Here is a 15,099-nt window from a genome sequence, read left to right on the forward strand (position 1 = left end):
CATCGTGTTTTATGTGTACAAGGCATAACCTCACTCCACATTTAGCTCGGCTCCTGTCCAGGAGCCTTCTTTTATTGGCTAAGACCAGGTACCATTCATTTCAAATTGATTGTTACCTTTTAACAACAACCTTTTACAGAGCAGCGCCTTATTTTTGATCTACTTGCTTGTGATGGTTCTAATGAAGTGCTTTTACTAAATCAAACTATAGTTTCGCTAGTCAACTCTTGCAGTGAGGATTTCTAATGCTTTCTTAATAAGAAAATACTTGGGATTTGATATCTAGGTTCCAATCTGATTCCATCCTATTAAGCATAGACATATTAACCTCCCCCTTCACAGAAATAAAATCTACAGTTGGAAACTGGGGGAGGAGGTGGGACTTTGAGCAGCAAGCTTAAAGGGCGGGTGACATTAGAAGACCTGTTAGAGGAGATGAGTACCCCTTGTTCCTTAAATAGACCCATCAATGTAACGGAGTAGTAGGAACAACCATGCTGCGGATTAAAAGCAGCATAAAACGGGGCTCTGGTTGCCTGCGTGAGCTACCTCCCAATGGTCACGTCATTAGTCAGTGTTCTAAGGTTTAGGCTATGTGGTTTAAGCTTGACATTTTTGGACTATTTAGGATCACTACAAACTTAAAAAAGTTTTGAGAAAACAAGACACAATTGCTGGTAATTATTTGCAAACGCTCATGCATGAATTTTCCGAACATACAGCACGAGTCATACACGTTATCTCTCATCTGCTAACCGTACCCCCTCTGTTTCACTTACCATTAACCATGAACTCAGTCACAATGAGGATGGGCTCCCTGGTGACCACAGCATGGAGTCGCACCAGCCGCTCATGCTGCAGCTGCTTCATCAGGTTGGCTTCCTGAAGGAAGGCCTCCGGCCCCATCGTTCCTTCCTTCAAGGTCTTAACAGCGACCTTCTGGGTGTTCTTGTAGTAACCTGCGGTAGGGATTCAAACAGGATGATGGGTCCACTACACTGTTTTGGTTCACAGGGTTCCCTCAAGCACCACAGAGGTAGCTCTCTCTTACCCATCCACACTTCTCCAAACTGCCCGGCCCCCAGTTTCTTAACCATCTTCAGGGTCTCTCTGGGAATCTCCCATTCGTCCTGCGCCCATGGCTGCTGAGGGGTCTTCTGCTTACAAGGACCATGCAGCCGCTGACACAACCCATCTGCTGTGCCTGAACACAAACACGATTCATTCAAGTTTTAACAAACAACAAATGTTCCACTCCACCTTTGTTCGTTGCGCTAAGTTTAGATTCTTATGTAGTGCAGTTCCTGTTTCCATAAATTAATATTGAAAGCAGTCTTGCAAACACTTACATTCACTTCTTTTTTATAAGTCCCTGCCGGTTTGGCGGCCATGTACTACATTTGGCATTTTGTTTTGTGGTACAGAAACAGATGTGGAAAGACTGTAACTCCCCTCCCACAGGAAATACAATATGCAACACAAATGTACTATTTCCTCTTTTAATTTAAATTGGGTAGAGGTGTGTTATAATTCATTCATGCCAAATCAACACGTTATATGTGATATATAGACTCTGCTCAGGAAATATTTCGAAGCACGAAGGCCTGCATGTGCTGAATACTCACGGCTGTAGTAGTTGACGAGTTCTTGTAGGGACGGGAATGTGTTGGAGGGGGAGATGTAGTAGCCACCTTTGTCCAGACAGCGGATCTTGTAGTGTTTTACCACATCTCCTTGTTGTGGATCATGATCTCTGACTGACAGCGAGAAGGACCCTAAGGGAGGATATTTACAGTTACACGCCGGTTTTAATCCTTTTTTTTTCTCTGATTGTTTAAACTGGACACAGACTCACCTTTAGAGGTCTCACTTTCTCGAACCAGAAATGTTCCTGGTTTGTTTCCAGGAGCGAGAAGCAGTCTTTCAGTTTCCTTTCTGCTTAAGTCCTTGAAAAACCACCTGCAAGAGACAACAAAAAAAAAGAAAAAAAGCCCACACTTAATACCATTTACTCATTATTTCATTTGCTCATATGTGTTTTGTATATTTTAAATCATCACTCACTTCTCCACCTCCAGTGTATCTGCTCTGGCTACGTAATTAGACGGTATGAAACCCTCTTGCCCGTTGATCAGTGATTTAGCGAGCCACCATTCTCCATTTCTATAAACAAGACAAAAAAATCCCATATCATTTTGCCTCCCCGGGTTAAAAGCTCTGAGATATTTCACTGGTGCCGGGACTGGGACGACACCTACTCTTGCAAAACTTTGAGCGCGTCTCCCTTTTTGAAAGGCAGATCGGTGTCGTTGGTCGCTTTAAAGTCATGCTGTGCCACGTACAGGATTTCATCTGACGGATCGTAGAGCACAAAAACAAGTGAGTTCAAGAACAATACTCTTTATACACTGCTAAAAGTATCCCCTTTGAATATTTTATGTGGGAGGTCCAGCTATACTGGCATCCAACTGCATACCAGTGTAGCTTCACAGTGTTTTTATGTGAGGCCCTAAGCCCCCTGTGATGTCTAAATGACTTTCTCGTGTTCGCCATCTTATCTTATCCCCAGAGGAGAACAGAGGAAACTAGCTAAGATTTCAATCACAAACTCAAACTTCGTCTTGCTGCTAATGTCTTGTTGGCCGCATTAAAGCGGGCCTGTTACTTTCCAGTGGAAAGTTAGATACATGCAAACTGTTTTGTGATTACCCTTATTTATATAGGTGTTTCCACTTCTCGCCTAAGAACGAAAAAAAAACAGAAGAAAGATATGTTATTGCTATTTTGCAGTCTGTCATTTAGACCATTTCACAACCAAGACAACATGACTCTGCTTTGTACTTCAACTTACTACGTTGTATGAGGAATGCGATGCCTCGGAGTTGGGTTTTCCTTTGTAAAAGCCGTCATTTTTGGTTTGTTTCGGGCCACTGCAGGAGCAGCCCATCCTGTGTGTTCAGTAGGAAACTACTTCAGCTAAATTTCTTGCAATTACCAAGAATAACTAATCAAATATTGCATTACTTGCTCAGTAACATGCCTCTCACCCATAATGAGCCCCATTTACCTGATAAACCGATGAGCTTCACTTGTAGCTGTCTTCAGTCGCCTCTCCTCCGACTGCAGATCCCGCTCTTTGACATCATTCCCGCTGCTGAAAAATATGTCAAACTCAATCAAAATGGTGAGCTTAAAGTTACTGAGACTCTTTATGTCTTTTGTGTTGGTAATAAGCCCTCCCAATTAACACGTTGACTGTCATAACTGCTTGTGGAAAATATGATGACTACGATTTGCATGATATAGCTTTATTGTCAGAGTTAAAAACAGGAACATGAAGCACTTAAAATAACGGATTAAGAAGCTGATGCTTGACTTGATTTTTCTGCTTTAGTGTGAAAGCGTCATGTTTTTGATTGCATATGTGCTTTTGGTGCTCTTTATTAAAATACCTAAAGCTGTTTAGTAAGTTGCTTGGAATCCAATTTTTTTATGTCAGATAAATCATAAAAACGTTGCTCTGAATCTCAGTTAATGAAACCTTCAAAAAACAATCGGAAGGCTTAAATTCAACTTTCCAATAGGGGAATAATTGACAACTAAAAGGCTTCACTGTTTGTCACGGAAGTTAAAGTTTATGGCCTTTCATGCAAAAGCCAGGATGGCAACACCTGCGTCCAGCACAACCAGACCTTCATAGACCTCACACATTATTTTTTACTGTGACCATTAAGTTATATTGTAAGTAAGTATGTGTAATATGTTAGAGGACTGTACCCAGGACGTTAAGAAATAATAACACCTTAATTACACCATAAATAGACAGCACTGTTATTTCAATTTAAGATGAGGTCTTAAAAAAGAACAAAGTTAATATTATGACTAAAAGTTAAGTTAGTTCTTGATGTCTTCACATATCAAAAAAAGTGATTATTTGGAGAACTATCTTTCATTCTTTCAGCACCACTTGATTTAGTTTCTTTTTATCTACAGTCATGATAGTGATGGGGGCGCATTCATCCAGACTTATTCACGCTAGATTGAAATTCTTTTTGCCTCCCGGTTATATCACATTGTTTTACGGTGTAATAAATGTGTCTTGTCATCATTAAGAAAATAAATACCTTGAGTCTGTTCCCGGCCTGCGTCCTCAGAAGTCGCCCAGATGTAAAATGTCTTGAGTTTCCTTGGTGAATACAGTGTGTCACTCTTACTCTCTCATGCTGACACGGAAAGTTTCTATCTCACTGTTACTGTCTCCTTCCCTCTTTCTCTTTCTCTCTCTCTCTCTCTCTCTCTCTCTGTGTCTCTCTCTGTCTCTGTCTCACTGTCATACACACACATAGACATTTTCTGAGACCACAGAAAACACACACACACACATTTAGACCCTTAAGGGAATGGGGGCAGTTGAGCATGTAGCCTGTTTATTTAGTCCGTTAATTCCTTCACTAACCACCGTGGCACATCCCCTAACTAAAGCAGCCCAAATATCTCCTGCTGGTTGAGCTTCTATTTGTTACTCAGCTGAACATGAATGCAATAAATATTGATAAAGGTGCAAAATGTATGTAAAAATGTGTCGGCATGCTTGCATTCGAAATGACTTGTTCAGTGGAAACCTGCTGGTGTTGTAAAGCACCACGTCTAGGTGGGTAGTAGAGCTGTGGTTAAATAACATACACTGCCATGCTTTCATGACACACTTAGTTCCTCAAGTGGTCTGTGCTGTTTACTGCCCCAGTTCAACTACTCAGCTCAGCAAAAGCCAGTGCACGCTGCACTCTACTGTAAAGCAAGGAGCACTCTCACCACAAGAGGGACTGGATGCAGCTGAAATGCAATCATTGAGGAGTATTTGCCTTCACACATGACTGGAAACTGCATCTGTGCACATGCAAAGATTACATTTAAACATGAACAATTGAAATATATGATAATCCCTTCAGGCAAGGCAAGGCAAGGAAAGTTTATTTGTATAGAACATTTCATGTGCAAGACAGTTAAACAAAAAAAAAGTTTTTTTTTAAATGCATTATAAAGTAATAGAGTAGAGTTTATAATGAGAAATTAAAGATGGACAGACAAGAAATAAAGGTTGCAGTGTGTCATAGTGGATTACTAAAAAGTTAAAGTTAAAGCAACACTGCAGAGAATTCTGCTGCTTCTGATGTTTCATTGACTTAGGTTTAGGTAAGTGGGACCACCCGCCACTGACACAGTGGACTTTGTAGTCCAGCCTGAGAACACGTACATTATGTCAACACGTCTCACACCTGCACCAGCCCCTCTGCTTGAGTGTAAGGAGCTTGCTGGCTCTCTGGTCTCAATACGTTCCTCCTGGCAGAGATGCCGAAGAGACCAAAGAAGAGCACATCGGAGGACATGAGGAAGAGAAAAAGAGAGAGTGACCAATCAAAGGGCTGGTTATGGATAAATCTTAGATGGATTTTACTCATTGGTGAGAGCAAAAGAAGAAATAGGATGGAAGGCCAACACTGAGCTCATCGTTTTGCTGCTGGTGTAATAACTGATGTCGTATTATTGGCAGCATATTAACTGTAGCGTCTCGTTTTGATGTGCCCATAATAAAGTTTTCATCACCGTACCATATGTGATAACTTACGAGGGGAAGAAAATTAGACAACTATTTTAGACAATTTTACTAAATTTAAGAATTTTTGTCGGTAAAGATATTTTTGTTTGAACTGAGGCCATGTTGACTAAATTTAACTATATTAGGCTTATCTTTAGAGGGGCTGTTTTGGCAGTGTGCAAACTATCGACTTCGAGAGTGATGCGTCCTACTGAAAACAAATGTTTTCCCGTTGCGTTGTGTAAGCCGTAGCTTGCCAAGCAAGTTTACCTTACTGTCAGTTTTGTAAAGAAAAGACAGAATACTGTATAATCAAAATACATTTGAAATTGTATAATTCATTTTGTATAAGGGCATACTCTTTTTTTTTATCTCTGATTTTTTTTCCCCATTTTTCATCACCCAGTGCTCCTACCTAAGTGACAGTCCTGGGCATTGCCATCCTCTACCAACCCTGCACTGAGCTCAGGTCTCCTTCTAAACCTGAGGAGTGAGCAGGCCGCTTCTTTTCACCAGACAGGGTGGTGATTCTCTGGCCAGACGTAGCGTGTGGAAGGATTACGTTATTCCAGCCGGATCCTCCCCACCCCATCTGGCCCCGGCTGGCCAGAGGGGGCATGTATAGCCCAGGACTGTTGCATGTTCAGCCCGGCGGGAATTAAACCCAGTACCTTCTTGCTGTGAGACGGCTGCACTACCAGCTGTGCCACCGTGCCCCCAAGTGTATACTCTTCAGTAGCAGCAATGACATGAAAAGTGCACATACAAGTAAAACTTGGTCATGAATAGATCATATAAACCCGTAATATTTTCATTTGTTAACATACATCCATTATTACATTTCAGGCCTGTAGCACATTCCCTCAAAGTTGGTTCAGGAGGAGTTTAATCCCAAAAGTTGTCATGTCATGTCAACAGGTGATTGGGATTATGATTTGGTGCCAAACTGGTTTCCATGAAAAACTGAGCACTGGAGGAGCAAAAATGGGATCCAGATCTCTACTAACATAATTGAAATATTGAAAGGAAAGAGAACTGGAAGCCCCAAGACCCTGCAAAGGATAAAGCGGGTAAAAAAAAAGATGGAGGGAGAACTGGAAGAGAATGTCTGAATAAAAAAAAATGATTATCTAAAAAGAAAAACAAAGTATCATTCACATTATACCGCATTAAGGTTTGAACCCTTAAAGAGGTATGTGGGAGAAAATAAGTAAAATAAGTCTAGACATGCTCGTTATTTGTTATTCTAATTTAATAATTCCTCTCTTTTTCTATGCTCCATTATGTTAATCTTAATGCTTAATTTATTTTTTTATTCATATGCACCTTTTAATTCTTTATTTTTATTTTCCTTTCTTTTCATATTGGATTTAAATTGATATTTGTCCATTATCCTCCTTGGGTGTTTGTATATGTTCAATAAAGTTTTGTTTAAAAAAAAAGTGGGAGAAAATAAGAACCGACAGCGTTCATCATGTAGCGGTATCCTAAATGCTAGAATACATTTTAAATGTCGAAAAGAATAGCCACTGCGCAAAGTGGTTAAAGCTTTCTTTAACTTTAAGAGCATATTTTTGTTTAATTCCATATTGTCTTAACTTCTGATGCAAGCTCATATTACTTGCTGATGTTCCTCCGTTTTGACACAAGAGGGGGTAAACAGTCACGTTTTAATCCATGGCTCTCTTAAAGGTTGGTCCACGTTTTTCCCTTTATCAACTTCCCTCTCACTTTATTCCATTCATAATAATCCACAGCAACCTACGTGAACATTTAAAAGAGTTTTGCGCTGGGGGGGGGGGGTTTTCATTGTGTACTGTTCTTGTCTATAAGTGGTGGAGGGGAAGGTGTGCAGATGTGACAGTCACATTTGGGGGGGGGGGGTTGCAAGCTCATATACGGTCAATCTATCAAAGTATAACAATAGGTTTGAATTTTCACACCATACAACGCAGTTAACCAGGTCTTTCCTTTTCTCACCAGACAATGCACCGAGGTGGGAATTCACCCCTCTTCTTCAGTGAGGTTAACAATAAACACCACACGACATGTCCTTGATGTATCTGGCCGTGATCGTGACTATTTAATCTGCCCTTTTCATTGCTAGAGTGTTATGAGGAGTGAATCAGAGATCTTTGTAAGAATGACATCATTCACATTATACTGTAACCTGTAAGTGCAGGGAACAATAAATCTTGCAGCACCGGAAGTGTTTGTTTCCTATGGGGGGATTTATACAACACACAACATGGGGATATTACTCTCTGGGCAACACTTCACAGGTTTTTGTTTGGACCACCTGTGCTGTGTGTGGGGACCGTGCTGCGCTGTAGTTCTCTGACGGAACAGCCTCACTTCATCCACACACACACACACACACACAGTCACACACTTGCACACACAGGCTGCAGGTGCATAGTGAGTGTCATTGAGTATGTCCTGGCTACTAACTGCTGTTTCTCTTTATACTCCTTTTCTTCTAGTTTTCCATCAGCCCTTGTTTTCTTCCCAGGGCTTGGCGGATGCTTGTGTACAGCTCTGCTGGGGTCCCCAGACATTGCATCCTGCCTGTAGAAGGGTCATAAGTGGCCCCACAGGATAACCTGAACAACAGTGGGAAAGAAAGGGAGCGTGGGTCTCTTCTGGTAAATGCACTTCTGACCAACTCAGTGCCAATGGCCCACATGGTGCCAATAGCTGTTCTCAATTCCCATTATTAATGTGAGTGTGCACTGCATGCACTCTACGTGTGCGTATGAGCTTTTGCGTGTGTGTGTGTGCATGTAGGTGTGTATGTATGCGAGTGTCCTGCGTGAAATAGAACATGCAAAGGAAGCTGTGCGCCCAGTTCAATTCAAAGTTTATCTTAAGTCTGATTTATTCACACTCTCTGTTTCTGAAAGTGCTCAATCACTCTCAGAAACACACACACACAAAGGCACACGTGCACAATTTTGATCCCCCTTTGCATCACAAGAGGCCCCTCTTTGACTTCCTGTCAGTGTGGGAACCATTTCTATCCTCTGTCACACATGAGGTGAGAGAGGGTTTTTTTATTCTTCTATATTTGTCATAAAATGACAAAGTGTCAAGCAAGGAACAATTGTGTTCCTGCGATGCATCCAACACGCGCTTCTTAGTCGAGCAGGGCTTGCTTTGGTCTGCATGAAACTGTCAGCACCGGAGAAGAAAAACAGTGGCACACGTAAAAATATATATGATGCTTCTGTTCGGCATGGCTATTCATCATATTATAGTTTTCCTTTTTTCTTTCTTTTAATACCAAAAAGTTAAATCTGCCACACTTGGTTCGGGGGACTTGTGTGCTGAGGGGCTCGGCTGTTCAGTGGTTGGAAACAAGTGTCTGCAGCTGCTCCTGCGGCAGGTTGCTCTGAGGTAAACATGGCTGCGGGAAAACCCCTTATTATTGTGCTCCGGATGACGTTCCTCACTCTTCCAGTGTTTACGGTGGAAACTACTGTCAACGGGCAGCAAGCAGGTGCTTCCTCCAAAACTCTTTCTTTTCCAGAAGATTTGAGGATTAAATATCAGTGAATCAAACATTCCTGTGAAAGACTTTAATACAAATGTCAGATGCATCCAGCTATGATATCCCTTTTGGAAACTGATGCAAATGAGGAGTTGAAATTCTTTGTTAAAGACAGCTTGCCACCTTGCCTCCTCTGTTGACAAAGTTGCATTCTACTTACAATAAAAAGACTTTTATTAGAATGATGACATTTGAACCTGCTGATATAACTGTTGATTTTAGAAGTTGATTTTAGACCAAGGGGCTGCCTCTAACTTGCTCATCTGACATGATCCAGGAGCTGCTGAAACATGCATGTCCATAGACTGTATACAACAATGGACAAAGCATTGGGTCATCATGTGACCCATTCGTTTCTTGACAGTGTGGCATCCAAGGAGAAAACTGAGCAAAGCTAGCTAAGCTGGATTTTATTAATGTTTTATGCAGGGCTGGTTTTTGCTATGGGCAATATGGGCGACTGCCCAGGGCGCAATCCGGGTGGGGGTGCAGGAGCGCTCTCAAAAAAAAAAAAAAAAAAGAATTTGCTCTGACAGTTCCATCTCAAATCTATTCAATGGGCTGTTATTGTCACATCAACTTGTTGCTGCTGAAAGTCATGTGTGTGTGTGTGTGTGTGTGTGTGTGTGTGTGTGTGTGTGTGTGTGTGTGTGTGTGTGTGTGTGTGTGTGTGTGTGTGTGTGTGTGTGTGTGTGTGTGTGTGTGTCATCACAATATTCAAATTTCCTGAGACAGTCCTTTTATATTGTACAGTACAAATGATTCTCCTTTCTGCAGAGAGAATTGTCCACCCTCAGACACTTTGCAGTATTTCAGTTCTTAATAAGGTGTACAGTTCAGCAGTGGAAAATTCATCTGTTGGAGCATCCCATCCCTTTTCCTGCATCAGAAGACAGCAGAGATCAAATACAGTTTCATCACATGTATATTGGCTTTTGGGGGTGCACTCCTCCCTATAAAGGGCCAATTCATCCATGTCTATGGGCTTGAGATTGTCCTCTGCGCCGTACGTGCCTGGAAGTGTGTACATCAAAATCGGACGACCTCCAATCACACCATCAGCTGCCTTTGCTCTTATCTTTCGTCAAGTTCATCCTGAATAAAAACAAAATATTAGACACAAGCTGAAGTTTAATTCATCATACATACAATAGGCTATACTGTCCATATAGAAATAGGCTATACATACAAGTATAAATGCTTTTGTTGTTGGAGGAATGCCAATATGTCAGTTCATTTATAGGCTATTTAGTTTGCTAATTGTTGGATAGTCTTAGCAACCCTCGCCGTGAGCAGTGGCCTACACCAGTGCACTTAAAACAATGTGTGTGTGTGTGTGTGTGTGTGTGTGTGTGTGTGTGTGTGTGTGTGTGTGTGTGTGTGTGTGTGTGTGTGTGTGTGTGTGTGTGTGTGTGTGTGTGTGTGTGTGTGTGTGTGTGTGTGTGTGTGTGTGCGTATGTGTGTGTGTTCTTACACCACACTGCGAAAATCCACCTCTACAAGTAAAAGTAAAGTAAAGCAAAGAGAAAAATCATGTTATCCCCTCCTTTTCCTATTAACCTTTCTCTAAATCGGTACAGGTGAATGAAGGAGAGAATGACAGGGGTACCGACATAATGATTTTGCATGCGTACCTGAACAAGGTTTAGGTTTGGGGCGGCAGTAGATCAGGTGGTAGAGCGGGTCGTCCAATGATCGGAAGGTCGGCGGTTCGAATCCCGCTCTGTCCCAGTTTGCTGTCGTAGTGTCCTTGGGCAAGACACCTTACCCTCCTTGCCCCGTGTGAATGTGTTTGAATGTGTATGAATGTTGGTGGTGGTCGGAGGGGCCGTTAGGCGCGATATGGCAGTCTGCCCCAGGGCAGCTGTGGCTACAAACGTAGTTTACCACAACTGGTGAGAATGTGTATGAATGAATAATGATTTCTGTAAAGCGCTTTGGGTGCCTAGAAGGGCGCTATATAAATCCAAGTCATTATTATTAGGAAGCAGAATTGGATCAGGCTCCTATCCAAGAAATCACCAGAGAAGTAGCCGTCATCTTGTTTGGAAAACGTTGATCCAAAACTGTGCACTTTGTTTCCTAAGGATTCCCCACCACGATTCAATCCGCTGGTTTGCGGTGCTGCGTCCATAGATAAAACTTCAGACTCCGGCAAAAGAATCTGTGTGGTTGCTGCGCAAAAACACAAGCATGTTTTCTACGTGCCCATTCTCTGTGCCTCTGTCAGTGCGCAGTCACTCCGGGCATCCTCCCAAGCGCGCAGTGGATGTGATGAAGTAGTTTGCTATTATTTTTGGGTCGTTGTTTGTTATGTATGCCTCCATCCACACTACATAGCGACTAAAACCATCAATACAACCATCGATGGCAATGCCGTATGGCTTCAGTTTATCATACGAGTCCATATGCCACAGCGCGTTGGGACCTTTGTTGCGATAATGCCTGCGTCTCAGACGCCGCCCCCGCCTCAGCTCCACACCTTCAGGATCTAACAACTTGATCAAATGTCTTATTGTATTTTGTGATACAACATATCCCCTCTGAACTGCGCGCAGGTGCAACCATCGATACCCTTGCATTTGTCCATTACCCGCAATTTCAGCTTGCACGAATGCGGAAACCTCTTCCAAGCTTGTGTGATGAATCCTTCGGACGCAGTTTTCGGCACAGTCTCTTCAAAGTCCTAATACTAATAACTACACCGTCTTTATGAGCTAAAAGAGAAAGAATTTCTTTGTTACTGAAGCCAATCCTGAAGTACAGTTTCACCAGTTCATCTATAGTAGGCATTTTGTAAAGACAGTCACATGCGCTGTTTGTTATAGTCTCAGAAGGTTGACTTTTTTCTCAACATTTCGACTTTATTTTCGAAATTTCGACTTTATTCACAAATTTTCGACTTTATTCACGAAATTTTGACTTTTTTCTCAAAGTGCACAATAAAAAAAAATCTTCCCTTCACAAATATTTTTTTTCCTGCTTGGCCCTAATACTCGTAATGTCTTTTGTTGGGGAAATCAGAAATGAATGCTATGTTTAGCAGACTTGTTAGCACAGTCTTTGGAGATTTCCAGGCCTACCAAAACTAGTCATACTGGTCTGTTAGCACAATTAACAGCATGACAAAATGTAATGTCTTGAAAATATGTTGTGTGCTCAGCCCAGCACTCTTCACTCTGTTCACACACGACTGCACTGCCATCCACCCCACCAACTCAGTCGTGAAGTTCGCAGATGACACAACAGTAGTGGGTCTCATCTCTGACAACGAGACCCAATACAGAGAGGACATCCAGCACCTCCCTGGGTGTTGTTCAGCCAACAACCTGGTGCTGAACACTGAGAAGACATTGTGGACTTCATACGGACCATAACAAACCAGCTGAGGGACAGCTTTTTCCCCAGAGCTGTCAGAGCCCTCACCCCGCTGCAGCCCATCTCACACACAGACACCTCCTGACCCCCTCCCCCCTTCAAAATATAATACTCTACTGTATTTTTAAGTATTTAATTGTATTATATTTAGGGCTGGGGATCGATTCAAATATCAGGAATCGATTTGATTCCGATTCTTAAGATTCAGAATCGATTATCACGATCCAATTCGATTCGATTCGATCCGATATTGATTTGGGTTACTGTTAATAAAACTGTTTTTTCAGCTGTTGCATGAATTATATGACTGTCTAGTTATGCAACATATTAATACTAGTATTATATTGAGATTCAACAGCAAGTATTAGCAGCTAATGATGCTGTAAGGACCAATCACCTTCCAGAATCTAATAGAACTGCTTTCAGAAACATCATGTGGGACAGAATTATCAGACAGATCCAGGGAGGAAACAGAGGACAAAAGAAATCGCTTTTATTTTTTCCCCATTTATGAGAATTTGGTTTTTAACATTTATGCAAATGTAACCCCAAGACAAAGCAAATAAATATAATATAATATAATATATATATATATAATATAATATAAATATAAAGCAAATAAATATAGACAATTTATGCAATTATAACTGAAAACTTTAATGTTTTCATACCTTTAAACATATTTAAAGGCAAAAACATGGCACCAGTTATTCTCATGTCCAACAAAATATTCCTTTTTTGGGCATAAACAAAAAAGTACCAAAAGTTGTAATGTAATGAGGAACTTTTTTTTTTTTTTTTTTAAATCGATCTTTAGACATATGAATCAATTTTTAGGAATTAAGGATTTAAAATCGGGGAGAATCGATCTTTTCAACACAGGCCTAATTATATTGTTTTTTATTGTATTTCATTACATAGTTGCTGTTGTTGTTTTTCTTTGCAAACCAGAGCTGCACTGTCAATTTTACTAAACTTGTTTAGCGACTATTCTATTCTATTCTATATGAATGTATAGGATCTGTTAGGACTTTATTCTCAGCTCAGAAGTCAACGCGGTGCTAAGCGGTAAGTCACCAAAGTGATGAGAACCAGCCATTGGCTGTGCCAACCACCATCTTAAGCCCACACCCCTAGATGATCTATAAGTGTGTTGCTTTGTATATTTGATGTGTTTGTTTTGACTCCAGCTGTAAATATGTTTTATTCTGCTGCAAATTTAGACATTTCAACATGAGAATAATAGGAGACTGACTCACTTTAGGAACCAGCCCTTCGTGGTCTGTCGAGGAACTGTAGTATTTCCTATTTCCTCGGTTTCAGCCTAGATGTTAGAATGTTGAAGCTTGGTCTGCAATCTTTCAAGATTGACTAACTTTGCTCAGACCTCTGTTGAAACCCAGCTCTGATGAGATTGCTGATTCACCGTACAAGAACCAGCGTTATTCAGTTCCATAGTCTCTCTTTTTAGCTCTGAAATATGTACATTTTACAGAGAAAGCTCCTACCTGATTATATTCTGTGGATGCTTTAGCATCTAGTTAGTTGCTACATATGTGTGTCAAAGTATATGATCCCAGTGGAGAGGAGTTAGGACAATGTCTGCTTTTCACAATGGGAAAAAAAACAGAATGTAACTGAGTTAATGATGGCTTTGTTTCCACATATTTGTTTTTAAATATGTCAGCACTGGCTAATTGTTAAAAGCTGCTGTAACCAAATGGTGCGTGCGACAGCATTATGCTCTGGACAGGATGAGGCTGAACACGCCGTTTACTGACGTACCTTGTCTACGGGGGGGTCGGACAGCAGTTTCCATACCAAGACAGGGAGAAATCCACTTCCAACAAAGGTAGGGGCAAATATTGTTCTTGGGGCTGAATAGTATCAAAGGAAGTATTGTTTTATTTGGTGTTCTTTTGGATGTGCTTCACAGAACATGCTGTTTTGTTTCCCATATTTGATGTCGCTACAGGAATAAAGTCTGCGGCTCATGCATGATGTCTTCACTTAAGCTTAAGATATGTCATGTTTCATCTTAGGGTTAGGGGTTAGGGTTCATTTTATTTGCTTAAACATATCCATTCCTATGCTTAAGGCTTACACCTAATTTAGCAAGAATGTTAGAAGGGGGCAGTTTTGGACTATTAATGAGGGAAAATATTGTGAAAAGTGATATTGTGAAAAGAATATTATAATCATGATTTGTTTAAAGAAAGCATTTTCCACAAAAGACACAAATGCCAACAAATTTTAAAACATGTTTGTTAAAGAGCGATACCGTTTGCATGTTTCTTTTTCAGGGAACTATTAAACTATTCAAGGAATCTTGAAAGATTTCAGCTTGTAAAGGATAAGTACACAATTATAAGTGAACTGGGATTTCCAAACCTTCAAACAGCACTACTTAAAGAACCTTCACTGATCGAGAACTAATATAACCCTGTGGGCAAATGATTATGTTGGAAAACCATTTTAAAGCGTTGGAACTCTCACAAATGTCACTTTAAACTTGATTGTGTCTATTTTCTCAGAGACAGTGTCAGCATCTTTGCAGCTTGAGGCATCGATGGAT

The 15,099-nt window shown here is 41.0% G+C and overlaps 1 protein-coding gene across 1 annotated transcript in view; it reads right to left on the reverse strand.

The window, feature by feature from the left end:
- blk (BLK proto-oncogene, Src family tyrosine kinase) overlaps positions 1 to 4,300 on the reverse strand; it is an 8,068-nt gene extending 3,768 nt beyond the window's left edge. Inside the window, exons 1-10 of the mRNA XM_061746400.1 lie at positions 4,125 to 4,300; positions 3,068 to 3,154; positions 2,852 to 2,948; positions 2,710 to 2,740; positions 2,259 to 2,352; positions 2,065 to 2,163; positions 1,856 to 1,959; positions 1,626 to 1,775; positions 1,052 to 1,204; positions 780 to 959 (exon numbers count right to left, since the gene is read on the reverse strand). Of these exons, the coding sequence (XP_061602384.1) occupies positions 780 to 959; positions 1,052 to 1,204; positions 1,626 to 1,775; positions 1,856 to 1,959; positions 2,065 to 2,163; positions 2,259 to 2,352; positions 2,710 to 2,740; positions 2,852 to 2,947 (907 nt within the window). The 5' untranslated portion in view covers position 2,948; positions 3,068 to 3,154; positions 4,125 to 4,300. The remainder of the gene's footprint in view (positions 1 to 779; positions 960 to 1,051; positions 1,205 to 1,625; positions 1,776 to 1,855; positions 1,960 to 2,064; positions 2,164 to 2,258; positions 2,353 to 2,709; positions 2,741 to 2,851; positions 2,949 to 3,067; positions 3,155 to 4,124) is intronic.
- Between the last annotated feature and the right edge of the window lie 10,799 nt (positions 4,301 to 15,099).

The sequence above is a fragment of the Cololabis saira genome, chromosome 18, assembly GCF_033807715.1.
Source record: "Cololabis saira isolate AMF1-May2022 chromosome 18, fColSai1.1, whole genome shotgun sequence".
Taxonomy (NCBI): Eukaryota; Metazoa; Chordata; class Actinopteri; order Beloniformes; family Belonidae; genus Cololabis; species Cololabis saira.